The sequence below is a fragment of the Thermobia domestica genome, chromosome 1 (genome assembly GCF_964235325.1).
Source record: "Thermobia domestica chromosome 1, izTheDome1.hap1.1, whole genome shotgun sequence".
Classification (NCBI taxonomy): Eukaryota; Metazoa; Arthropoda; class Insecta; order Zygentoma; family Lepismatidae; genus Thermobia; species Thermobia domestica.
Genome location: NC_137454.1, coordinates 244274130 through 244301348, shown reverse-complemented (window position 1 = coordinate 244301348; position 27219 = coordinate 244274130). Strand labels below are relative to the sequence as shown.

The following is a 27219-nucleotide window of genomic DNA, read 5'->3' as shown; positions in this document are numbered from 1 at the left end:
AAGATCCTCTTTTTAAGGAGGAAAAGGCCTTACGGTTGCTTACGGTTCTCCTCTCTTCTGAATGGCATCTCTTCGGCGTAGGAGGTATAAAGAAAACCAGCAAAGTCCACAAAGTCTGCCGGGGTCCGCTATACTAAGATATGAATAGCTTTACGTAGAAAACGAAATAGATATTTGAATGCCCCCTACCCCACAAAGCTATTTAGAAACATGCGCCGCTGTCCTGTAGGCTAAAAGAGATGAAAGATTAATGAAAGTGAATAATTATGAAAGGAATTGATAGAATGAAAATGCGGGAGAAAATAGGAGAGCAACGAGCAAACCCCAGATAATGTTCTTCACCACATTCACATGGACTGCGATTTGAATAAAGGATCCATTGTACAAGAAATCTTCGCCCCAAATTTTAAACTTAACGTTTCTATAATATCCTCCAGGAGTGTTTTAAGTTTTCTTTCTACCCTCAAATATAAATTAAGACGGGGGCGCGGTGGCTCAGTGGTAGAGCGTTCACCTCCGGTGCTTGGGGTCCCTAGTTCGATCCCAGCTCGCGCAGTGTGAACTTTGTGGTGGACAAACACCGTGCTCGTGGGTTTTCTCGGGGTTCTCCCGTTTCCTCCCACTTTCTTCATTCCACTATTTCATTCATTGCTCATCATCACCGTCTCCTTTAGACTAACCGGCATAAACGTGGGACGTAAAACTAAAGATTTCATTTCATTTCATAAATTAAGACCTTCGCAAAGAGTGAAAATAAATTATATCCTCAAAAACGGCTTTAACGATTTAATTTATATTTCATAGATCAGTATTGAATCCAATCCAATAATTTGGTATAACCCTTTGGGGATGTCATGGTACAATTTGTACCATACGGGGTGTTTCATGGTACATTGCGTTATAACTCTCCTATTTGAGCTTTTTCGTCCGGTTTTTCTTTTTCTTTTCTTTTTTTTTTTTCAAGTCCAGAGGCATTGCAGAAGACATTACGGATGGTTTCACATCTTCCTGTGTCGGGACATAGGAGGTGATGACGTCATAAGTCTAAAATTTATATTTTCGTGTAATACTTTTTTTGGGGGGGTATGTAAAGTATTTTTGGCGGGCTTATTTTTGCACGTAGAAGATTGAAATTTTGCACAAACATGCAGTCCACCGAGTAGTATTTACCAGATTTTTTCTTCAGATTTCTGCGTTAAAACAGGGGGGGATCCAGAGGGTCAAAAAGTTGAAAAAAGGGATATTTTTACCCAAAAATCCCGTATTTCCTCATTTTCCCGCCTTAGATACATGATGGAGACAAGTGAATGGTACCGCCTGAAAGACAGTTCTATTCTGAACAGAATGATGTGCGGCACATGGCCCTAGGGAAATTAGGGAAGTGTCAGGAAATTTTTATCAAAATATACTTCTGTATAGGGGAATTTTGGACATTTTCGGTACTATTTTTGTGCTCGCTTATTTTTTTCACCTAGAAGATTGAAATTGTGCACAAACATTCAGTCCACCGAGTAGTATTTACCAGATTTTTTTCAGATTTCTGCGTTAAAACAGAGGAGTACAGAGGGGCTAAACGTTGAAAAAGGGAAATTTTTACCAAAAAATCCCTTTCATGGGATTTTCCCGCCTTAGGTACATAATGGAGACAAGTAAATAGTACCGCCTGAAAGGCAGTTCCATTCTGAAGAGAACGATGGGCAAAACATGACCTTAGGGTAATTAGGGATGTCTCAGGGAATGTTTAAAAATTTCCCTCTGTATACGGGAATATGGGACATTGTCGGTATATATATATATATTTTTTTGCGGGCTTACTTTTGCACCTGGAAAATTGGAATTGTGCATAAACATTCAGCCCACCGAGTAGTATTTACCAGATTTTTTTCAGATCTCTGCGTTGAAACAGGGGGGTCCAGGGGGGCTAAAAGTTGAAAAAAGGATATTTAGACCCAAAAAATCCCGTTTTTCCTCATTTTCCCGCCTTAGATACATGATGGAGACACGTGAGTCATACCGCTTGAAAGGCAGTTCTATTCTGAAGAGAATGATGGGCGAAACGTGACCCTAGGGTAATTAGGGATGTCTCAGGAAATTTTTTACCTGAGATCATGGTGTTTTACAGTAATTTGGGGCATGGTGGGAATTCCTGATAAAATTTCTCCCGCCCTTGGTATTCAAGATAGAAACTTGAAATTTGGCACACACATTCAGTATACCAAGTACTATTTATCAGATTTTTTTTAGGTGGCTACGTTCACACAGGGTCGCTCCAGGGAGGCCCAAAGTGCGAGAAAAAAATTCCCTCCAAAATTTTCGCTTGACATCATTTTTCCCGCTCCTGGTATATGGTATGAGCATGCAAGTGGTACCATTGGAAATCCAGCTCCATTCTGAAGAGAATGAGGTATGAACCATGATCCTAGGATAAATAGTGACGATGCAGTAGCTGCTTGACTGAAAGTCTAAAAAATAGCCCAAAAACCCCGGATCTCTTAAGGGATAAGTAGTTTCTCCGAAAAAAATTCAAAAGGAATAGTTTACTCTTTTTTTTTTATTGACAGGTCAAAAGAGATATATTATAATTGTGTGTATATTTCATAAATACTTTACTAATATGACATTATTCATTTCAAGAAATGGGAAGAACATTCAGCTTAGCACCCCGTGAAGTTTATACAGCGTGAAGTTTATACAAAGTGAAATAGGAAGAAGATAATGAACAGATTGAGAAGTTTGAAATTGGCGTTCTCAAATCAGAGAAAAGAAGACAACAGTACAATTTTAAAACATTCGAATTCTATTTACTAATTTATACTTACGTTTGAACTGCCTTATATTCATTCTAGTCAGAGTTGCATTAATTAGGTTTGTTGCATTTATCCTAATTCTTGAAATAAGTGTATAATCAAAATCCATCGCTTGGATTGTAGTTGCTCGATTGTTTGCAATATAAATAACACCGCCTGAAAAATAAACAAAATAACAATCTGTCTAAAATACATTAGTAATAACATTATTATATTCGTATTTACTAAGTTTAGTTAGAGAACAAACTCCAGAGTTTATGGGACCTCTTCACTAGAGAAATGTTGATAGATCAACCAGTAAATGAAATGAGTACGTTAGATTTTTTTTATTATTATTTTTGAAGTTAAACTAAAGTTAAGCAACTTCCGGAATAATGTATTCATGTGAGGCGCGTACCCACATTTTTAGACCGGAATCCAAAGAACCGTAATGAGTAAAAATTTCAATCCTGTCGGGCTAGGAATAAAAATTTCAACTCGGTGCATCCAAGCGAATAGCTACTACCCACTAGACCAGCAGCGAGGCCAAATTTCTTTAAGCTTTCATAGATACTGCGTTTTTACCAACTGATTAACATAAGTTAAGCCTGTCTCAGACGGGACTGAAGTAAGGCTGCGATTCACGATCTAAAACTCACGACCTTACTTAACGATCGTGTGAGAAGTAACTTGCCCTTAGTTCAGGTTGAAATTTTCTGCTGTCTTTATTTGGATCCTGACTTGGAAGAAATAGAAGCAGTTTCTATTTTCTTCTGGACTTCCATACAACTACCAATCAGAAAAGAGTAGCGCCTGACGACATTCAACTTTATTTCTCGCTGTAATTTCAAACCAATGCTGCCTGGACAAGAGAAGCATTAATGATATTAATAGATTCATATGAAAAATATGATTTTTTGTATAACGTGAAGTACGATTTATATTATTTTAAAAGACTGAAAGAATAAAGACCTTAGAGAAGGTATGCAGTGAAGTAGGTAGTGTCCGCCCGAACATTACAGGTGTGAATTAATGTAATTATATCTTTTAAAAGAATAAAAATAGGTGATTTAAGTATATTGTGCAATTTGTATACTCAAACAAAAATTTAACACTTTTTTTTTTAAAAAAAAACGTGCAGGTTTACTTTTGGCGCACCACTCGAAATAATTGTTCAAAAATTAGAATTCCTTAACTAATTTCCTTCTTATTGTTTTCTAAATGGTTTGTGCTGACAAGCAACGTACAGAACGAGGCAGAATCAGATCCGACTCAAACTTCGCCCAGAGGACAAATAAGAAAAAGGAAGAACAAATGACAAATTTTAGCTGCCCATATCCAGAAACACCGGAGATATGCTCCGCAACATAGCGCACCACGCGACAATATGATATAAGGTAAATGTCGCAAGATACCCATTTATGTCGAAAACGGAAAGGATCAAGATATTGATATGCTATAACACTGACTTGGCAGCTATCTTGAATACCGCGATCTTATAGCGTAAGGTATTGAAATGAGAAGCGGGATGTGTGATAACTTATATCAATGTAAGGTAAAATGCAAAAGGAAAACCAATGATGTAACCGCGAAAAACATATTTGTAATTGTGTGGATGGGACGAAGTGTGGAAGACTCGGTAAAACAAACGTGTATTCGAAGGACAGAATAATAGGGCAAGACCTCCACGACAATGATACGTGACAAGTAACTGCAAGTGTCTGTGCATGAAAGTGCATCCACCTTGACAGATTATGCCTTTCGAGGATATTGGGATTCGGTTTGGGACAGTGAAATTCACAGTCACAACCCGCGATACGAGCGCTCGTTTGGTGACAACATAAACTACAAAGAATTATCTCTTATGGAACAGTAATTCGACAGCTCGCTCCAAAGTGTAGAAGATATCATCTTGAATTGGTGATCAAAAGCACGACCTACCTGGGATTGAAGTCCACTCCTAGACAACGTTTTGTACGTTTCTTGTTCAATTTGCTTCCTGTTTCGTGTAAACAAAGGACATTTCGGCCCACATATGTTTAAACAACACTACCTGAAGCGAAGTGTAGGCCTATACGAATGAGAAAACCCAGCCATGTTCTAGCTTACATTTCTTTACGAATATTTCTTTTTTGTTTGCGCGGTTTGGTACACTGTTTCGTGACAGTCCCAAACAGTCACAATATCAGGGAAAGGCAGCGTTCTGCAAGGACTCGATGAATTCCATGAGTTGTTGCAGTTTCCCACTAGAAGGCTAGTTTACCACACAATGAGACGACTCGAATTGTGTCTACTGGTTTCACTTGCACATATGGAACGAAGTGAACGTGACAGCAGGGGCCGGCCAGTGAAAAGTGATAGTCTGTTTGTGGCATACGGAAACCAAAACACGCAATATTCTATATATTGAATGTGTCCGCAGTATCGTTCATCTACAAACACCAAAGTAGAGCTGGAATGGCAAACCCTCTGAATCTGGTGTTACTGATGCAAAGTGTACTTCCAAAACAAGTGTACGTCCAATCGACAGAACCGACAGTGGACGGACAACAAGCAACTGAACACACGCTGGAGATTTTGAACAACCATGATGTATCAAATGTGAATGTGGATGAGACTCTCCATAAGAGATAATCCTTTGTTCCATACAGAGATAATCCTTGTTTTATTTATAAGTGTAGGATTACTAGTGTAAAATTACTGTTCCATAAGAGATAATCCTTTGTAGTTTAAGTAGTCGCCAAACGAGCGCTCGTGTCGCCGGTTTCAACTGTGGTTTCCACCGTCCCAAACTGAATCCCAATCCTCGGAAAGCATAATCTGTCAAGGCGGATGCACTTTCATGCAGAGACAGTGTTGCAGTTACTTGTCGCGTATCATTGTCGTGGGGTCTTGCCCTAAATTATTCTGTCCTTCGAATACACGTTTGTTTTACCGAGTCTTCCACACTTCGTCCTCTCCACATCATTAGACATATGTTTTTCGCGGTTACATCATTGGTTTTTCTTTTACATTTTACCTTACATTGATATATCACACATCCCGCTTCTCATTTCAATACCTTACGCTATATCCAAGATCGTGGTATTCAAGATGGCTGCCAAGTCAGTGTTATAGCATATCAAATATCTTATTATCATTTTGGTGCTGCCCATCCTTTTCGTTTTTGACATAAATGGGTATCTTGCGACGTTTACCTTATATCATATTGTCGCGTGGTGCGTTATATTGCGGAGCATATCTCCGGTGTTTCTGGATATGGGCAGCTAAAATTTGGCATTTCTTCTTCTTTTCTATTATGTGTCCTCTGGGCGAAGTTTGAGTCAGATCTGAATCTGCCTTGTACGTTGCTTGTGAGCGACATGAAAATATCCACATGGCATAGTTAAAATTCAAGGGGGTATCATAAGCAATAGTTGAAACCTTGTAATTCTTTACTATTTGCGTATAAATACAGCGTCCGGATGTATGCATAAAAACTACAGTCCAAAAAAACACAAAACAATCTGCGTTAGGTCGCCACTAAAAAGCACGAATACGGTACTATCTAACCGAAGCTGGAGGGCCCGAGTGTTAGCGAGGGGTTGCGCGTCAGCGAAGGTGGGTATCCGCATACGCGAGGGTAGTGAAAACGAATGGGTTTTAGCAATGATACGAGTTTCGATAGCATTTGTCATGGTTTCATATTAGTAGCGTTCCACTTGTAATCAAAATACAAATTCTATACATTTGTGCAGAAATTCACCGCCGGTGGAAAATAGTTTCTATACAGGCATCTTTCATATGAACTCATTTTATCCGTCGTAAAGCACTTGCAATAATTTTACACTAGTAATCCTACACTTATAAATAAAAATTCAGATGTGGTGCTCCAAAAGTTAACCAGAAACAGAAAGACTGAGAGTTAATTGTCATCAGTATTGTGTGGCCTTCGTACAATTTTAGGGAACAGTTCTACAATGCTGGCACAATACCAAGAGACCGGATGTAGTGCATGAGAGGAGTTCCCGGTATAAGTTTACTTTATGGGCTATGTGGGTAGTGAACTGAGCGGATACACTCAGTACCTACACTAGAAAATTCCTTTTTTTCTTTATGTTAGCTTTTCGCGCCTGATAACTGCTCTGATTTACAAGTCATTTGATTTTCAGCTCTATAATCTGGTGGATACAAGGATCTACAAAGCTTTTTCCAGCTGATATATACTCCCTCATGTTCGTATCTCACTGCCGAATTTTCGGAGTTACTAATTTCAATAGCGTATGGAATTCTGAATAGTCCATTCTGTAGATTTTTTTATTTTATTTTTTATCTATTTATTTTGTAGGAACGAATATCTTCTGCAAGTAGTTCATTATTCACCACTGAAACTACAGTGCTTTCCTATGCATTATTGCGAGGAATTCACTCCCTGGTCCAGCAGCTCCTCTTTATTTTCTCTCTCTCTCTCGTTTTTTGGGGGGAGGGAGAGCGGATTTTGTGTCAGCAATAGAGCAGATATCGCTGCTACGGCTATTTCATTCTCTTCGGATGAACTCATATTGTGAAATAGAAAAACATTAATATTTACAATTACAACAGTTGATTGTCCTGTGCGCAACACGTTTTTCGTCTGTTTAATACAGCGACCACGAGAGTCTCTGCTGGTAAAACCTACCTAGTTTTAAGGATCGTCTGAGACCCCTACATCACCTCAGGATAAAAGAAATTGCATGGAAGTTTGAGTTAAGCAACACTGTCAAGTTGTAACCTGGGTTGAGGCCTTAGTTCAGATCCGGGCTTTAAGGACGACAGTAAGTTTCTCATGCTGTGTCACTACTACGTAGCATCCATCGGCAAAACTTAAATCAGACATATAAATTAGTGTTACAGTATAATACAGGAAACAGGAAGAAATACATGAGTAGAACAAAAATGACACTTTTATACAGAAACACTAACTAATACTGAGTCACTGAAACTCATTATATCCCCCCCCCCGACATTACAGAAAGAAAAAAATGGTCCTTAGAAGGAAATGAGATCTATGTTATGACCACGGGCAGCGACTCAAGCTCTCAAAGTGCTCGCATGCTGCTCAGGGCGTCGTAATGAGTTGTAGTATGGAGTTCTTCCTCCATCAGCGCTGTTGACAACTGCTGAATGGTTCTTGTTCATCTGGACATGCTGCAAGACGTCTCCCTACGGCATCCCACATGTGATCGATGGGATTTAAGTCGAGGAAAAGAACAGGTCAGTACATTTGCCGAATATACTCTCGTTGTAAGAGCTCCGACAACTGCGCTGTTCTGTGTGGTTGCCCACAATCATCTACAAAGGTGAAGTCGGGGCCGACTACACTTCCGAAAAGATGAATGTGTAGAAGGAGGTATAGTACATAATAACATTGACCAGCGAGTGTACCGCATTCAAAAATTTGGAGGTCGTATGATCATGCATCACTATGCCTCCTAACAAAAGAAAAAAATTAAGAAAGAAAAGAAACTGGGACATCAAAATGTTTGTATTGAATATTCCTGGGCCTATTGCGTGTCCCCGCCTCTCGTCAGATAAGTGTACGTCCAGAATCACTAATCTGACTGAATCTGCACCTATCTGAGAACAGAACGCGATTCCACTCCTTCTTGGTTCAGTCTAGATGTTCTTATCACTAACACAAACAGTGTCGCCGATGTGTGGTATCAACAGAACACAATGTAATGGCTGTCGGGCAAAGATATCATTCCCCTGTAGTTGAAGTGCTACTGTAAACAGTGTAGTAACTAAGGGAGGCAAACAGCGCATGTGCCCCGGACGTCGGATAAAGGGGCAAAAATTGGTCAAATATTTATTTTCACTATAAGGCAAGGAAATAAGTTTTAGAAAACTACAGATCATAAAAAATTACCTCAGAAACTTGACGTCAACGACTCACCAACTTTAGGATCATATCCATAGAGCATAAGTTAGCTTTTGAGGACATTGTAAAAAAAACTTTGCAGCCAAAAGAGCCCGCAAAATTAAATTTTAGTTACAGCTTTTTGGTTTGCTTTTAACTTACATCGACTTAAGAGAATTGCAAAATGTTAGAGTATAAAACTCGAGTTAACAGTTTGATTGTTTGTTATAAATAAATATTCTAAAGCAACAGACTTGATTCATTCTACACATATGCACATCCCGATATAATTCCAAAAGCATTGTGGTCTGTACCTATGTAGTTATGATAAGACTATAAGAATATATCATGCATACTACTCTCAGATTATACCAAACTAATTATCACTTTGGTGTTTTATTTTGTATTAAAAGTTAAATTATGCACTGCAATTTTGAAATCAAGCTTTACCACTTGAAGGTAAAATGGAATAGGAGAATTTCTGTGTAATGCCAATATCAGGTGTAGTCGGGGTGTATTTTGGTTTGGTTAGTCAGAGGGGGGTGCATGGGCGAACTCTTGCCCCGGGTGACAACTAGCGTAGTTGTGTCGCTGTAAGTGCACGGTTTATCGATACGTTCGCAACACGTTTTTACGGCTCATGCGTACGCTTGGAATATGCTGAACATGTATTTAAATGTGGATGGCTAATCACAATGCGCTGCAAACGCGAAAGCAATAAAAACGCGCAGAATACGTCGGCTTTAGCGATTTGGTGCGTTTCGGAACAACAGACCGCCTGCTGTTTCGGAATCAGTAAAAAAAGCAAAGACGTATTGCCAGGCAAGGGGATTTTAGCAAGAAACAGCTGCTTGGAAGATACTTTGTGCAGAGTATTGGAACTCTGCTATTATAAAGTACAGTATGTGCATGTATAACAAAAGAAAATCCACAAAAAGACAAGGAAATTCCGAAAAATTAGCTAATCACAGAAAAATCTGTAACACAATACATTTATTTCTCGTGGTTCGCATAAATGAGAATAAGAGTGTAACAATAACAAAAAGAAGACCTTGAAACCCTGACTGGCTCATAGTGTGATTTACAAATCTGGCGAAAGTAAAATTATCCAGTAGCCACCTAGGTCGCGTTCGCTGCGGGAGTAACGCATCGAAAACGCATCCTCGTGTTGCCATAGCCTAAAGCGTAATATTGGGTCCCTTATAGTCCTCTTAAAATGTGTTTGCAATTGTACTCGCTAATTGACGTCAATCTTTTTTTTCTGTTTTGCCTATTTCAAATATAGCAGTCCTCCGCTGCTACAGTTCACTGTTGTTGGGCACCACTTCTCTCTTGCACTGCACTGCCTGCAGTTTGGAACGCTAGCAACACACGTAAAACAATAGTATGAGCAATACCAAACTCCTCGGGGACACTCGTTACACTTCCTCCTTTTCCACTGTTTCTTGCTTTGAGTAACAAGATTATAATGCACCTTAACCATCTTTTGACTCACACACATTGTCTCATCCATTTCAATTAACTGCTTCATGGTAGAGACACAGACGTATTTGGCGCTACAGTTACGGTGGCGTCACGCTCTACAACGTCTTTCTCCTTCTGCATGTGTAGGAGACATATGGAAACATGCTGTCGACCTTTCATTTGTTTCCACCGACTACGGAGTATTCTATGTTACTTTATCTATTTCGTCCTTCAGTTTTGCACATCAGTGTAATTCACTCAAATAAACGTGCAGACGTTTATGGATTTCACGCTGATAGAACTTACAACATTACCAAAGAATCTTAGTGCGTAGGTCACCTTGATGAAGATTCGGATTGTCGTTTCCGCAGATAGTTGTTTAACGATTAGAACCAATGGCAATTCGACGGTTGATGACCGAGAAATGTGAGGGATGTATTAGCGTTAGTGTAATAAAATATGATTCCGCGTTCTCCTTAAACAGGAAAAAGCATATGGGAGTCAATACCAATTGTTCTACGGTTTTTAGGTTTCATTTGTTATGTTTCATTTGCTTGAGTACACAGTTGTATTTATCGTTCGCCCAGGCGGCAGCAGTGAATAATGCGTAATACCTCTTTAGCAGCCCGTCATAACGGCGTACTGCAATATCGTTAGGAATGCTGTTCTCAACGCACGTCAGCAATCTATCCAAGTAAAGGGCCCTTCCGCGGGCAGGACATTAAAGAAACACGGCCACTTCCTTCTGTTGCTTTAGAAGCTACAGTTAACTCACTCTTCCACTTGTTACAGCATGTTCTAGCATGTTTACCAGTCATCGGTAACAACGATCACGTTGTTAGTATTATTATCGTGAATAGGTTATTAAAGATAATCCACAAATTATACAGATCGAATAGGCCCTTCGCACACTATATCACTTCGTGTGTCGAAGACGCGCCACAAATTTATTTTTCTGTGGCAGACTTGTCGCATGGTAATGAATTCCCATTTGTTACAATGGATTTGGCGCGGGAACTTTGCACACTGCGCAACAAGCGTGACACTGTGGCAGGCTTGTCGCGGGAACCCGCCACCTGACACAAGCTAAGAAATTCGCATACTATGCGACTTTGTGTGTCGAAGACGCGCTACAGGCCGCAATCTGTCTTTTCAGTAATAGTCCAGGCATTTTAGGAAAAAGTTGAGAAAAATTCCCATAAAGCTGAATTTTTCAGAATAATTTCCTTTGTTAATTTACTTTGACATATCAAAAGTCCCCTACTCTCCGACGCGTGCTGTCTCTCAAAATAGCGGACAAAGATGGCGGCCATGAAATTTCAACTTAACAACTTTCAATGACAATAACTTTCTTCTTTATGACATTTTGGATATGTATCAAGTATATACGCATACAGAAAAGACTGAAAATAAATTTTTATTGTACTTGTCTTGTCAAACTTCAATTTTGATAAGCTTAAGTTTGTTATATATATTTAAAAAATCAAAAAATATATCACCTTTTTATGTTTTGATGCAATTATATTAGAAGACAAATTACAAGTGAGAAAAATTTTTGAATAGAAGTTGAAAATAATTTTATGAGCTTTAGAATGAGATATTTACTTTGCCTTCACATAACCTGATGTAGATTCTATGTATGATTTATTATATACCTTATTAGGTACTGTACCTTACTTAAACATTATTAAGGAACGAATAAGTTTTCTATATCTTCAATTTCGCTTTTACAGATTCATAAACACTTTATGTATTTTCACACTCAATCCCAAGACAATTTTTATCATTTGAGAATATTGCAGACCAGCAGAACATTCACACTTAATTGAACAGTTATTTGCAGTAATCTTGCAAGTACATCTGATCAAAATAAGAAGTTCAAGTGGTGCAACTTATTCATTAGTTGGAATAGGACGTAATTGTCCTCGTAATTAAAGAGTCAATCTCCAGTCGAGTAAATCAAGAAAATTCTCTATCCACTGCTGTATTTGTTAGTAGACCCTCACCGAATGTTGGCAAGTAGTAGCCGAATGTTGACAAATTGGAGGTAACGTTGCTAACTGGAAATTCGCTGAAATCGATTGTCGAGACACTAGTTCTGAAGAGAGAACAGGACGAAGTTTGTTAAGGCTGTCACAAGAGTTTCGTCCATATAAGCTTAGAAAAACCTTTTCCCGAACTTTGATTATTGTTTCAGACTGTATGTTGGGTTCATTGAACGCCTTTACAGATTCCATAAGTTCAGAGTTCTTCTTAAGTAGTGTAAATGGGCTTTTCTTTCCTTTCTTGTACATAGCTGACGTTGCATCACAGCCTGTCATGGCGTGGAGGAAAAGAATCCCGTTCTTCAGTGTCACAAGTTTATTCTGAATAGCTGAAATATCAAACATTTATTTGTCGTGGAGCTTGAGCTTGAGAGAAAGAACAGAACTGGAGTTTCAGTTGCTGCCCTGGCCAGCAGGATAATAAGTAAATCTAGGTCTGCGCCTACAACAGTGACAACTTTGTGGCATTTACGGGAAATATGATACGCAGCTGACACTATTAAGGGATTCACATCACCTTCTGCATGTTTTACTTAATTCTTGTCTTTATCATATAGTCTGTCAACATAGCAATAAATATATTCTTTTTGGAGTTACTTAGATATTTATCCTGTTTCACGGTTATTTTCAAGTCTGGTACACAAGTAATGGAAACCGATGTCTTTTTCAATGATCGGCGTTCTCTTTCTAGTGTTTTCGTGCTTGTGGTATCATATCCATCAAAAACAATAATTGTTACTGATGAAGAGAAGTGTTTTTTGTACATATTCGACGTATTTCTCACAAATGTTGCCGTACGTAATAGCAGCTGCTGATGATGTTGAAGGCCAAACCACACGGTGCAGTAAAAATCCACCATCAATGACAAACTTCGAGTTAGTAGGACAGTCTACACAGATTACGATTCCTTCAATTACGTATTCATCGAAGACAGCTGGCGGAAAAGGTGCTAATTCATACAATAAACACTTTGAAAGATCAGCTTGAGATTTCAAAACAACTGAACAGCGTTGATCTCCAGCACATCTTCAGCAACTTTAATGGTATTTCTCGATGCAGAAATTGCAGTGACACAATCTTTTAGCCGCAGCTGTAAATCGCTAAAGTTCTTGCGATACATCTTATTCATTATGCTAGTTCCTACTTCCTTTGCTCAGTCACAGTTTGTTGCTTCACTTGATTCAAGACCAGTAGCTACGCATATGAGGTCTTCAGGGTCATCTTGTGCTGTAAATGTTACGTACTGTCGCAACCTTATCTTTCGTAGTCATGGTATCGGGAAATATTGGTCCTCACTTTCGGGCGGAGTACAAAATTTCATTCCCTCATGTTGTGAAATGTGTTTTTACCATCTAGAGTCCTAGCATTAAAATCCGCATTGTCAAATGCAAACTGAATAAATGTGTCTGGATCGTAAGTAGGTTCAGCCTTCATTTTGGAGTATTCAAATCTCTGTACTGATACGGTACTGATACACCAACAATAGAGATCACATTTATTATATTTCGAGATGCACATTGCCTTTGGCAGGATATTCCAATTCCTAGTTGAACAGGACTCAAGAAGGAACGTGTTCGACATACAGATATGATTGAATGAGGGATAATTTTACGTTTTCGCTGAATGCTTGAAGCATTGTTTATTTTCTTCCATCTTGTTACGTTATCTATAAAAAAATTCAAGGTTTCAGGGACTAAATCATCTTCAGCAAACATAGATATGGATGGTGGAAAGACGTCGTAATTGTATGCTTTGGAGCGCACGTCTTCATATACGATGTTAGCAGTCATGGTGACTATGCGTCGTTCATGATTTTCATTTTCTCGATGAGTTGCATACCAAGCAGTGTGCAAACGTTTTTCAGTAACAGATGTTGAGTCTTAAGAATTCGGTGATGTTGATCTGCTGACCATTTGGTCTTTTAGTTTTACCAAAACCGTTTTCTTTATGTAACCTTCTACATCACGCCCCCCCCTTTTTTTTTAAAGTTCATTCACTGCATTCTGACAGTCATCCTGCTATTCGGTAAAAGCGTTCAATGAATACAACACACAGTCTGAAACAATAATCAAAGTTGGGGAAAAGTTTTTTTCTAAGCTTATATCGACGAAACTCTTGTGACAGCCTTAATAAACTTCGTCGTGTTTTCTCTTCAGAACTAGTGTCTCGACAATCGATTTCAGCGAATTTTCAGCTAGCAACATTACCTCCAACAGTGGCTGCTACTTGTCAACACTCGCTGAGGGTCTACTAACAAATACAGCAAAGGCTAGAGAATCCTCTTGATTCACTCGACTGGAGATTGACTCTTCCAATTACGAGGACAATTACGTTCTATTCCAACTAATGTACAAGTTGCACCACCTGAACTTCTTACTTTGATCAGATGTACTTGCAAGATCACTGCAAATAACTGTTCAATTAAGTGTGAATGTCGTTCTGCTGGTCTGCAATGTTCTCAAATGTGTAAAAGTTGTCATGGGATTGAGTGTGAAAATACAGAAATTGTACTGCAAATAACTGTTGAACTAAGTGTGAATGTCATTCTGCTGGTCTGCAATGTTCTCAAATGTGTAAAAATTGTCTTGGGATTGAGTGTGAAAATACAGAAATTGTTTATGAATCTGTAAAAGCGAAATTGAAGATATAGAGAACCTTTTCGTTCCTTAATAATGTATAAATAAGGTACAGTACCTAATAAGTTATATAATAAATCATACATAGAATCTACATCAAGTTACGTAAAGGCAAAGTAAATATCTCACCCTAAAGCTCATAAAATTATTTTCAACTTCTATTGAAAAATTTTCTCACTTGTCATTTATCTTCTAATATAATTGCATCAAAACAAAAAAGTGTTATATGGAATGACTTTTATATATATAACAAATTTAAGCTTATCAAAATTGACGTTTGACAAGATAAGTATAAGAAAAATTTAATTTCAGTCTTTTCTGGATGCATATATACTAGGGATGGCCGGATCCGGATCTGGCCGGATCCGAAGATCCGGATCTGATTGGGTCCGAATCCTTTGGATTCGGATCTCGGATCTGGATCCGGATCTCGAATCTCGGATCTGGATTCGGATCTCGGATTTCAGATCTGGATCCGGATCTCGAATCTCGGATCTGGATTCGGATCTCGGATTTCGGATCTGGATCCGGATCTCAAATCTCGGATCTGGATTCGGATCTCGGTTCGAAATTCGGATCTGCATCCAAACTCCCGATTTCAGATCTTGATTCTTATCCAAACCCACATCCCACCTAAATTGTGATAAACTTGAATATCAAAAATTCACCGAAAGTAATTTCACGAAGTCCTGACAGTGAAGGACAAAACAGAAAATTAAGACGGATATTGACAAGTCTATTTGTCTCCTTCATTCTACACTAAAGATCAAATGCTTGCCTTACTAAAAAATAATCTGATTTGACCCGGATGAGAATTCGAATGTCGAATCTCAGGACCGAGATGAAATACACACACATTTATATTTGAAACCGGAATACAAAACTCGAATATTTAAAATTCCTCATTACACCTATTTTATTGACAGTTAAAAAAACAAACAGTTAAGACAAGTATTGACTAGTTTTTACGTATATTTATCTTGCTCAGTCTGCTCTAAATATCAAATGTATACGTTACAATTAGATTTAATAATCATTTAGTAAATCACATTATGAGCACCGAGAATAAACTATGAATTTTGGTGCCCCTTATCTAGATTTGAAATTTCGGAGTCATACATAGAATCAGGCTGAAATATTGAATATTTGAGATCTGGACACCGAAACAAGTGCTAGTACCAAGATCGTAGCCGTTTTACCTAGGTAATGCGAGCGGAAGGCGAGCACTAATTCCGCATGTACCGGTACTTTGGTGAACACGAGAAACTAAAAACAGATAAATATTCTTTTTCAGGGGCAAGTTGCGCTTTAACATGATTTTTCATGAGTGTTGTGTTCAAATACGAAAACTGTAATGGTGACTTGTTTGAAATAAATGCTTTTTCTTTTTTAGCAATAAAGTTAGGTACTTTCACATTGAATAAAAATTAGCAAAGCACATTTCACTAATTAGAGTGCTGGTTCTTATGGAAGCTTTCACACTGAACCGAAGATTTCCTCATGTGAGTATCGGATTGCCACAATTCACCTTGCTGAAAGACGTGGTTTATCAGGTGGACGGCCAAGATTCTTTTGGACTTAGCTTGTAGACTGGTTCTGGTCTCAATTATTCCCATATAACAAGACTAACCATATATAAAGTTGGTTCGAAATGATTTAAAATATCACTAATTGACCTTAAGGGGATAAAAATATTCGTAAATGAGAAGAGATGTAAAAGTTAAGCGTTAAAATAAATCAGATAATTCCTAATGCAACCTAATGATAGCAATAAAACTCCTTATGTAACATTTTCAAAGCTAAGATTAACAGTTTTATTCCTGAAGAGGGTTTATGGCAACATAGAATATTATAAATCCAATTATCATAAGTAGTACCTCTGACAGCCCCACATTTCACATCACCATCGCCCTTCATCCTGACAAGTGGGCAATTCACTTACCCACAATGACTTTTCAGGCATTCCAGTGACATCAATATCTCAGTTTGGGTTTGGGATCATGCTTCGGTGAACCTTGACTATCACCATCAGCAGCTATTAGGGAATCAGAACCTATTTCTGTATTAGACAATGTGGGTAACTATAGCTTTTCGTCTATAGAAGACAGAGAGCGTGCCTTAGGTGCCCGTGGTCATGGGTTCAATTCCCAGAGAGGCACTCAACAATTTCGATGTTGACCCAGCATCGTGAGGACAATTGGGGAGTTATCTTAAGTAAGAGGTAACGGACTGCAGTCTAGAAAGCCGGCATTAGGGACTTCGGGTGTCGATGCGCTGACTACACATACCCACTTTCAACGTAAGCCTGCTGGTAGGAACCAAAGGACTGTCGTGCCAAGAATTTAGTTTGTTTTAATTATCATAAATGGCTTCTTTATTATTAAATTTTATCCAATATTTTCTTTTCAACTAGTTTGGGAAAGTACTTATTTTCTTTTTAATTCATGTTCATAGTTAGCACAACTAATCACTAAGGAAAAACAATCTTTTCAATAAAATTCGCCTCGCGTCTTTCGTAGCTCTAAGTTTAGTTATTTTTAGTTTTCTTTTTTTTTTAAGTTGAAGGGCGGTTTATCATTTTTCCCTCGCTTACCCTATTCTTTTTTCTAGTTTTACCTATGTTTCTTTGCACGGACATATTGCCTATACGCACGTGCTTAGTGTGTTCGTTTACAAAAGCGGGCCATTTTCCTGCCACTATAGAAAGTAAGAGTGCACTGTATCAGAGAAATATTAATTGACGTATGTAAGTGAATATATCTGTGACGAAGTCATAATTACTCAGTTTTTGCATCGTACATAGTTTCCTCATCCTTATTAATCTCTTCACCCCCGCTTCCTGAATTCCAGTTCTAGTATTCTTTCTTAATGGGGGACTGATGTCTCATGTAGGCTTATTAACTATAACATCAGCAATAAAGAAAGTACGGTTTAATTTGCACTAATTTTAAAACATTACGTTAATTAAATAATAATAATAATAATACGGAGCGAGCTCAGGCTACTTGTTAGGATTCTTACTTCGCAATTGGATAATACCGGGTTCGAATTCGGAGACCAGCCATCCTGACTGAGGATTTTCCAGGGTTGTTCCTCAGTTATACTGGGCAAATGCTAAGTTAGTACCTTGATCTAAGGCTATGGAGACCTTCCTTTCATTCCTTTTCCAATGTTTTCATCTGTTGATTACTACACTGTAAAATGGCCTCTGAGGATGTATCTGGTAGCTTATAGTAAATAAACAATAACGACGTAATATATCTTCACGAAACGTGTGGGTTAATTTAACTACAGCCTTACAGTGCCAATAGATAGCTAAAGTTTTAATATCAATTTCCTGAGTTTTATATACTATTTTCATCAGGGGCGCCGGAACCGGGGGGGCAAGGGGGGCAGTTGCCCCTCCTGAAATTTTCACAGGGGGCAAGATACTCGTTTTGCTCCCTCACTTTCAGACTGTAAGAACATCACACAACATTGATTATAAGAACTAAAGTTTGCTCTTTATGGTAATGTGAAAAAAATCTCTATTCCAGATTCATTTTTCTTTTTGAAACAAGGGCCCGGCGCTTTTTCTGCCCCCATGTTAGACAGAAAGAGTTAGGAAAAAAATTGAAAATTCTCCTTATTTCCATTGGTGTACATTTTCAAACACTGTAAATTCTTTAAAAATTGTTGTTTAAGTAATCTTAAGTCTGCAATATGAAACGAGTCGTCGAGCGAGATTTTAAAGTTTGAAAAATATTACAGTTCTAATGAGTAACAGGCAGAGGCGGATCAAGGACCGACTTCTGGGAGGGGGGCGATGGGTTGTCATACTGCTACTTTTAAGGGCTCCAAACTTTGGGATGGGTTTTATTTATATATACAAAATAAGAAAGCTTCCTCTTCTGGGGGGCAATCGCCCCGATCGCCCCTGGTAACACGATATTTAGGACCTAAATGCATTTTCCATAAAGTTAAATTAATGTTCTTACAAACAATATGCAGAGTGCAGTAAGTTTAAAACTGAAAAAAGGGCCGGGCCGTTGCCATAGAAACCACCGTTTCCATAACAACGAATCCCGTCACGGCTCTTCAATCTAAAACTGATTGAGGGGAAAAAAAAAGTCTGCAACAAATGTGATGCATGGAATAAGTCGTGAGTGGGAACCCTTCACCCCTGGTGGGGATATTCATAAAGCTATCAGCTTATGTCTAATTATATTGGAATATATTACCCATTTCTTAATTTCGAACATACTAGGTTCGATCGAAACGAGAAAACTTTTTATCGGACTTCTAAAGAAAATAAAATCAAATAAATACATGACCGTGTTTATTACATATAGAATTCCCAGTCACGACCCCCTTTTCAGTTTTATTAAAAATAGAAGAAGATGAAGAAAGGGAAAGGAAGATAGAAGAGGAAAGAGGTAAAGTAAGAAGGTGATAAAGAGGAAACTGTTACTGGATATTTTGAGAAATATGGTAAAGAGAAAGTGAATAATTATCGAATTGGGATCATTTCCAATAGCTATTGGGTGAATGTTTGGTATTAAGGTGATCAAAGGTAGACACATGTTAACCCATACATCCCCGACCTAGATCCATTTGACCCGAACTACCGAATTATCCCAATCTAGCTCTGAGATAAATGAGAAAGTTTAATTTTACCGTTTATTCAATATTTCCAGAAGTTCTAGACTAATATCCAATATTTGAAAAATGAACGACGAAGTTGATGGCATGTTAGAATCGACCACAGAGGGGAAAAAAAATCAGACTATCACATATTTGTCGAAGATTTTGACTTTCACAGTTCTCCCATGCTGATCATTCGTTCAGGCTACTTCGGTCCTTTTTACTTCCTTCATAGAGCCAACTTAAATTAAGTTAGTATTAACATTCAATGAGTTTAATTGCTAGCTACCATTAATTATAATAAGTCACACATATATGTCAAAATAATTTGTGCACTTAATACTAAACCTACATTTCACTCACACACACATTCATACAGGACAATGTATACTTCGGGTTGTATTTAGTTGAATTAAACTAACCTAACTACATTTCTATAGACATTTATTACATGTCAATAAAAGAAAACTTAGTTTGACATAACAGGAAAAAATTTAATACATGAAAAGAATGTTTCATAAGCATGCACAGAAATCCGCTACTTTCAACAAGATCAAATAACACATTTCTCTTTCTAGATATATTAAAAGTTGGATTACATGAAAAAAAATCGACAAAAAAACGAAAGACAGAAAATAAAGGAAAAAAAAGAAAATTCAAAGGTCAATATATTTAAGATTCAGTGCAATGAATACATATCATTGCGGGCAAAAGAAAGAAAAAAATATAATTGGTTAATCATTCTTAAAAAAAAAGCACTTTAGTAGCATTTTATTGAGTCTCTGTCCCAAGAGGAGACATTTCGACAATTTTATGAGTCTTTGTTCTCACGTCGATAATAACTCCTTTTTCAACTCTCTTTACGCACTGTGATTTGTGTCCATGAGAGTATTTAATCGTTTTTGTTTTAACTATAGACAAATAGTTGCTTCATATCACATATATATATAAATTTCTCATTTCGTCACTTGACGCACTTGATATAAAATTTCAAAGTTTATCGAGATTTAAAATATCGAGTCCAGTCCCAAACATTGGGAACATATTTCCATATTCCTGTATTCACACTACTAAATTATTAACCTAATTTCAGTTCGTTGAATTTAAGATCACTATTTTTTTTCCTAGTATAGATCGTGTAGTCAAAAGATTCTAGTCACTGAATAGTTAGGTTTCCGATCGTAGGGGAAGGATTCGTTTCATAGTTTACTGATAGAAGATTCGTTGGTGGGGCACACTGTTTCGTAGCTTACTGATTTCACTATGATCTCGCAAATAAATTTGGATAAGGATTAGGGTTATTTTTACTTATCTTACGACCTGCTACTTGTTTTATTTACATGCAGTATTTAACATGATATTCAACTTTAATAGTTACAAACATCAATAACAACTCAACAAAATGTCATTTATTACAATTTACGCGGTAATGCTGTATATCACAAATAGTTGGTAAATGTCGGGTGTCAAAAATCTATGGCAACCTAAAACAACCAGGGTAAATACCGAGCCCTTTACATACATACTCGCATATATATATATATATATATATTCATATTACTCAATATAATAAATTTCACTTTAATATCCATCGTAGTATTTCGTCGACATTTAATATCTACATAACCTTTTTATATTCGATAAGTATTCATATTTTATTGGCTCAAAAACAAAACAAAAACCCTGACTATCAAAATTCACTTTTTTCCATCATAAGGTTGCAACATTGTACTTTATATATATAAACCCGATAATCAATAATCATTCTCAATTTACTAAAGATCCGCGTATAAAAAAATAGTTGGTGTTATTTAATAAGTTGACATAAGAGGTGGAAATACAACAAATAGAGCAGGCACGTAACTTTTAAAACTATGTAAGTACATATATAGATGTATATACAGAAAAAAAAATCAATGTTATTCGAAACTAGTGGGCCCAAACTACTAATGCATACACACTATATGACCAATCAATAGAAAGAAAACCAGAAATCAGTCGTCAATGGGTATAATTTGTACGATCAATGAATAACAAATGTTTTCAGGAATCTGAAAGCATAGTGTACCTTCTCGTCAGTTTCTCCCGTGGTGGATTGAATATCGCGAAAATGGTCCTGAGATGTGCTGCAATACCTCCACGAATTGCATCCCTCGATGTCTCAGTTAGTACATACGATCGAAATAAGTGATATGAATATTGTACGTTTTCATGAGTTTCAGAAACCGGGGGGGGGGAAGGTTGAAAAATTTGAAAAAAAAATCTCGAAGTAATGAAGACAGAGAGAGAGATAGAGAAGAAGGAAGACGAAGAATAGGGGCGCCAAAGACTTAAGTGGGAAATAACTAACGCTACAAAGATAGAAGTCGAATTTCGCTCTCAACAAAATCCATAGCCAAAATATTCTTAACATGCCAAAAGGGTGGTCTACTCAAATACGTAGACTCAAGGAGCGCCCTGCTGCCAAGGATGCAAGTTCTGTGTCCATCAGATCCCAATCCCACAAGAGTTTGGTTGTAAGATTGAAATCCGATCCCCGTATCCGGCCCAAACCAGCAGGGTCCCGAAAATCCTCCGGAAGGTTAGAGACGGCGTTAATTTAGAATTTCAAAAGAAAAAAAATCATCCGACCTCTTGGAAACTAGAAGATTCCAGAATAGTAATGAAATTAGAGTAATAGCTGAAATATCCCTAATTAGAATTTGCCAAAATAAAAAAAATAAATTTAAAAATAAACTGAATTTTGGATCGGTGATTTCAATAACCAAACATCACCGATGGCTACCCCGCGCAGACATGCCACAGTCTGGGACGTCGTTAATTTCCCTCATCTAATTAAACTAAGAAAAGACATGAAAATACTTAAGGGGACTAGGGGTCGACGTCCGGGTACGCTAACGACATGAATATTAATTTAGTAGCAGTTGATTTAACCGGATAGTCCGAACTGAGTTATATGAACACTGCACAATAAATAAATAAGGTAAACAACGGAAAAAAAAATCTCGGAGAGGCAATGAATGTTAAAGGTACAAATGACCGAAACCTGTACTTTTCGATGATCACAGGAAATAGCAGTTATTTTTCTTAATTATCATTTCTGTCAACCTTTAGAAGTAATTCCCACATGATGCTACCCTATCTATTGAAAGGCTTAAGATCCGGGGCTGTTATTATGAGGTACTTAAATACGAAGTAACACACAATTCCCAACTATACTTTACTATCCAAGTAGCAAACTCGGTTGGATGAATGTACCGGTGTAGAAGTCAAAACGCGAGAGATTTTTTTTTTTAGTAAACGTATTCATATTTTCACTACATAACATACACTAGGCCTATCCATTTAAATATAGGTGTCATCATCTCATTCATATTTTATATCATATTATTAATATATCATTACATTCATTCATTATCTACTAATTTTCGCGCGAAGTAATATTTTACAGACACCCTATTTCATACATTTTACACGCAGGCCATACACATATTTACATTACACAGTAATAAATATATATAACTATCACAATCTATCACGCTCAAACCACTACACGATAACATTCATCGAACCACGTACTCTTTGTTTCGAAGCACCCAAATTGTATTTACTTCGCAGTTTTAAAAAAAAAATCATACGTGTATTCACTGAAAGTTAAATTGTCAACGATGATTTTATTTCTGATTTGTTGATAAAACTAAAGCAACAATGGAATTTCCTACAGCCACGGGAAAAGAGAATTTAATACTACATTTTGAAACAAACAGTAACAGCATATGGGCTTTACTTCTATTAAGAAAATAGGTATTCTTTATTTCAGTAGATATTTCAGTTACTACTGGACCTAGCAAGCTGAAATTTTCAGTACAGTAAGATCTCATGCTATCTTATATGAAGGTATACTCATCTGAACCGAAAACCATGTCCACGGGAAGTAATTTAGAAATAAATGGCCAAAATCAAACAATCTAGATCACTAAGTCATGCGATGTCGTAATGTCAACAAACAATTGATTAGCGAAACCGGACGCTATGGCGCTGTAGTGGAGGCATAATTTACCGTGTAGTGAAATATATACTTGTACTCATTAATCAGAAATTTAATATTTACTCTGGTTTAGTATACTTCGAGTTAGACAAATGGTACTAAATTAGCGCATATTTATACACTGTCCTAACCGAAAATTCACACACTCACACAAAACTACTAACTACATACACCACTGTTAGTACTATACATAAAGACAACTAACTAAACCAAACATGCACCATTGAATTACATGCATATTGAAGAAAGTAACCTAACATATTAGATTTAAAATACATTACTCCCTCGTCGGTATATAAATTTTGGCTCTATTGAACTTAAAGGGGGGCAAAATGAGAAAGGTAACCCTAGGTCCAATTGACCTGACCAATTGTTTACATAATTATTGCCAAAGATTGATGCCCTGGGGGCACCTTAACGAGGTTTATTGAGGGACCCTTCCCCTGAAAGGGGAAAAGGCCCTAAAACAAACAATAACTAACCCATTCCCCCGCTAGAACTGGTTCAATTTGGAAAAGGGGATAGGAGCCCTTTTAAGCTAGCTTAAGCTGCCATTATGATTATTTACATTACAACTATCAAACCTACTACGTACATGCAATTACTAAATAAATAATAAAAAATCACATTTACTGTATACACGAACAAAATACACAAAACCAGGTCGTAATTTCCCTAATCCCTAACTGAATCTATGGTTTGAAAGAAAAAGAAAGTAAAGTCACTATTTCACTCTGTCTATTCTAGCTGGGCAGCAAACATGGCTTCCTAGAAAACAGAAATCCGGAAGTCAGATATTTTCCCCTGGTTTTACAGTTCTCTGAACAAAAATATGTGTTTCTGGCTCCTAAATGATCACACGACGTTTATCAATGAAATTAACTGGATATTACCTTAAGTTCGTTTGAATTTCAGTCCTAATGGAGTCAAAATATGGTGATCACTTCCACAGATAGTGCTTCGTGACGTGTCTTCGATTATTCTAATAACATTGCGCCGAAAAAGCCAGAGGTAGGAGAATTCCTCCAATCAGAACGAAAACTTTAGCCGCGGAAATTACAAAGCAAATAGAAATTTGGCAAATCCAGATATAACCGGATCTGAAAGTGACTATGGACTAGTGAGAGGGGGTGAGGGAAAGATTAGGTACCTGACTAAATTCTACATTGGTCTGAAATTAAGAAAATTTATATCCAATGACGGAACTATGTTTCGGTATGACGTCAGAATGGTAAACCTTGTAACTATTCGACTTATATATCCGAAATGGGATTTACACTTAATCAAAATATAAATAAAATATATTATTCAGTGGAAATATGGTTATTAATGAAACCTTTCGATTCATTATATTTAATTCGAAGTAAAGAGAGTAAATAAATTGTGTAACTAAACCGAAATTGAAAAAAATTACTAGGTACAGGGTGCGTAAAAAAATTGCCATTACTTTCAACTGTAATGGTACATTACAGTTTTCCCCGGCCCATTAACAAAATTTTGTTAGAATAACAAAATTTTGCTAATTGGGAATACTAACTACTGATGTTTGTTAAATTAACACACTCATTCATCCCATTCAAACGTTACCAGTCTCACTAGGACAGTATATTATATCTACTTGGGGTATTGCGCGAGTAATTCACTACGTTTATCTTCTGTACAATTGAAAATCTTTAAATTTCGAAAATTGTGAGTTCCGATACTTTTACCTTTGAGATTATGCAAAACAGCGCAGTTTTTTAGCAATTTTTCACGACAAACGGGCCAGTGAAAATTTTCATCCATTTGGCGGATTCCTGCTTTATTATTGACGATAAGTTGTGTAATTTCAGCATTACTAGTTGACCTTCTTCCAGAGTAACAGAATGTGTTGACCGTTTACTAGAATTTCGCGAATTTATATCTATCTCCGTAAATTTTAAACCTATTTTCAACGGAATCTAATTGTTTTGGCCATGGGAACACCTTCCGGTAGTTGTCAACAGCAGAGTAACTCAGAAAGCGTTCCGCCGGCGTGCAACCAATACTTGAGCAATAAGAATTATTAAGAAGGTCCTGATTTTTACAAGATATCTATACCAGGTGGTCTGATCTTCATTACACCATAACCGAACTAACCTATTGAGCTCTTTATGGCTGCGCTCTGTTATGCTGTTACCCAGGAGAATAGCTAGCTGTTTTCTTGTGTTTAATTTTATACTTAGCACAGAAATCCTGCCACTGTTTAGACTGGAACTGTGGTCCCCTGTCACTTAAGAATTCTTGAGGATATGGTAAAAGGTGAAAGTATCTTCTCTCTAGTACCGTTATTATTTCTTTGGTATGAGCTTTTCTGAGCGGAAGAAAAGTAACAAAACGAGAGTAAATATCTATTAGTGATAAAATATAATAGTATCCCTGGCTAGGTGGTAATTTCCCAATAAGGTCCACCCCCAGAGTCTCATGGGGTACATTTGCTCTTATGTGATATTCTTGCTGAGCTATGGTTCGGTTTGTGAACTTTGTTTCCGCACATTGGATACAGTTTCGGATGAAATTTTTTATGGTAGATTTTTTATTTTTCCAATAAAAGATTGCGCGACAAAAGCGATAACATTTTTGAACTCCAATATGACCTGTGGAGTGAACAATACTGATAATTTGGTGAATACAAGCCTGAGGTATTACTAAAAGCCATTTTTGAACTCGCAACGGTTTTATGTACATTAACCCACAATGCATTGCGATTCTACTCTGATTACCACTATTTTCATATTGCCTTAAGAACGTTTGACATAATTCATCAGTTTCTTGATTTTTCTTTATATGATTTAAATCAATGTCAGCATATTGTGTTTTCGTTAGGAAATGCACATAATGGGTTTCGGGTTCAAGCAATACCTCAGGCGGGTACCTACTAAGTGTATCGGCGATAAGGTTCTCGCGGCCTGGACAGTGCTGAAATGTTAAGTCAAATTTCTGTAATTTAAGTAGGATCCTGGTGGTTCTTGGTTCAAGGTTCTTCTGAGTGAAAGCATGAGTAACTGCTGCATTGTCGGTATGAACATACGTGATACGACCCATAATATATTGTTCAAAGTGCTCACATAGGAACAGAACAGACAGTAGTTCTAACTGAGAGATCGACAGAGACAACTCGTAAGGCTTTACCCGTCGACTAGCATATCCGATGACATTAGGATCTTCTTGACCTGCTGGATATTGTGCAAGATAGCCAGCCAGATTTTCCATACACGCATCACTGTGTATGTGAAATGGCAGGGAGAAATCTGGCTGACTTAGAGCAGGCGGATTGCTAATAAGCTCTTTTAACTTATGGAAAGTTTCCAATGTTTCATCGTTCCATGTGAATTTTTGATCCTTTTTTAGTAGTTGATATAATTTAGCGGTAAGTCCAGAAAAGTTTGGTACGAACTTTCTCCTCCAACCTATGAGGCCTAGGAACTTTTGTAATGCCTTCTTTGATTTCGGAACCGGAAAACAACGAATGGGTTCGTTTAATTTAGGGTCGACTCTTATCGTTTTGCCACTAATGATATGACCTAAAAATTTTATCTCCCGTGCGAAGAACTTACATTTTTGAAAATTTAAGGAAAAATTTGCCCTCTTGAAAATTTCAAAGGTTCTTTCTAAATGAGATAAGTGTTCTCCTTCCGTGACCGATTTTACCATAACATCATCAAGGTATAAAACTACAAAAGAACGAGTTGAGTCGTTGAAAAAATTAGTCATAACGGAT

At 37.3% G+C, this 27219-nt stretch overlaps 1 protein-coding gene across 2 annotated transcripts in view; it reads right to left on the bottom strand.

The window, feature by feature from the left end:
• The window catches only part of LOC145667354 (apyrase-like), a 155222-nt gene that overhangs the window by 53810 nt on the left and 74193 nt on the right, over window positions 1-27219 (bottom strand). For both annotated transcript variants that reach the window (XM_081734909.1, XM_081734911.1), the window contains exon 6: window positions 2820-2963. In XM_081734909.1, the coding sequence (XP_081591035.1) occupies window positions 2820-2963 (144 nt within the window). The remainder of the gene's footprint in view (window positions 1-2819; window positions 2964-27219) is intronic.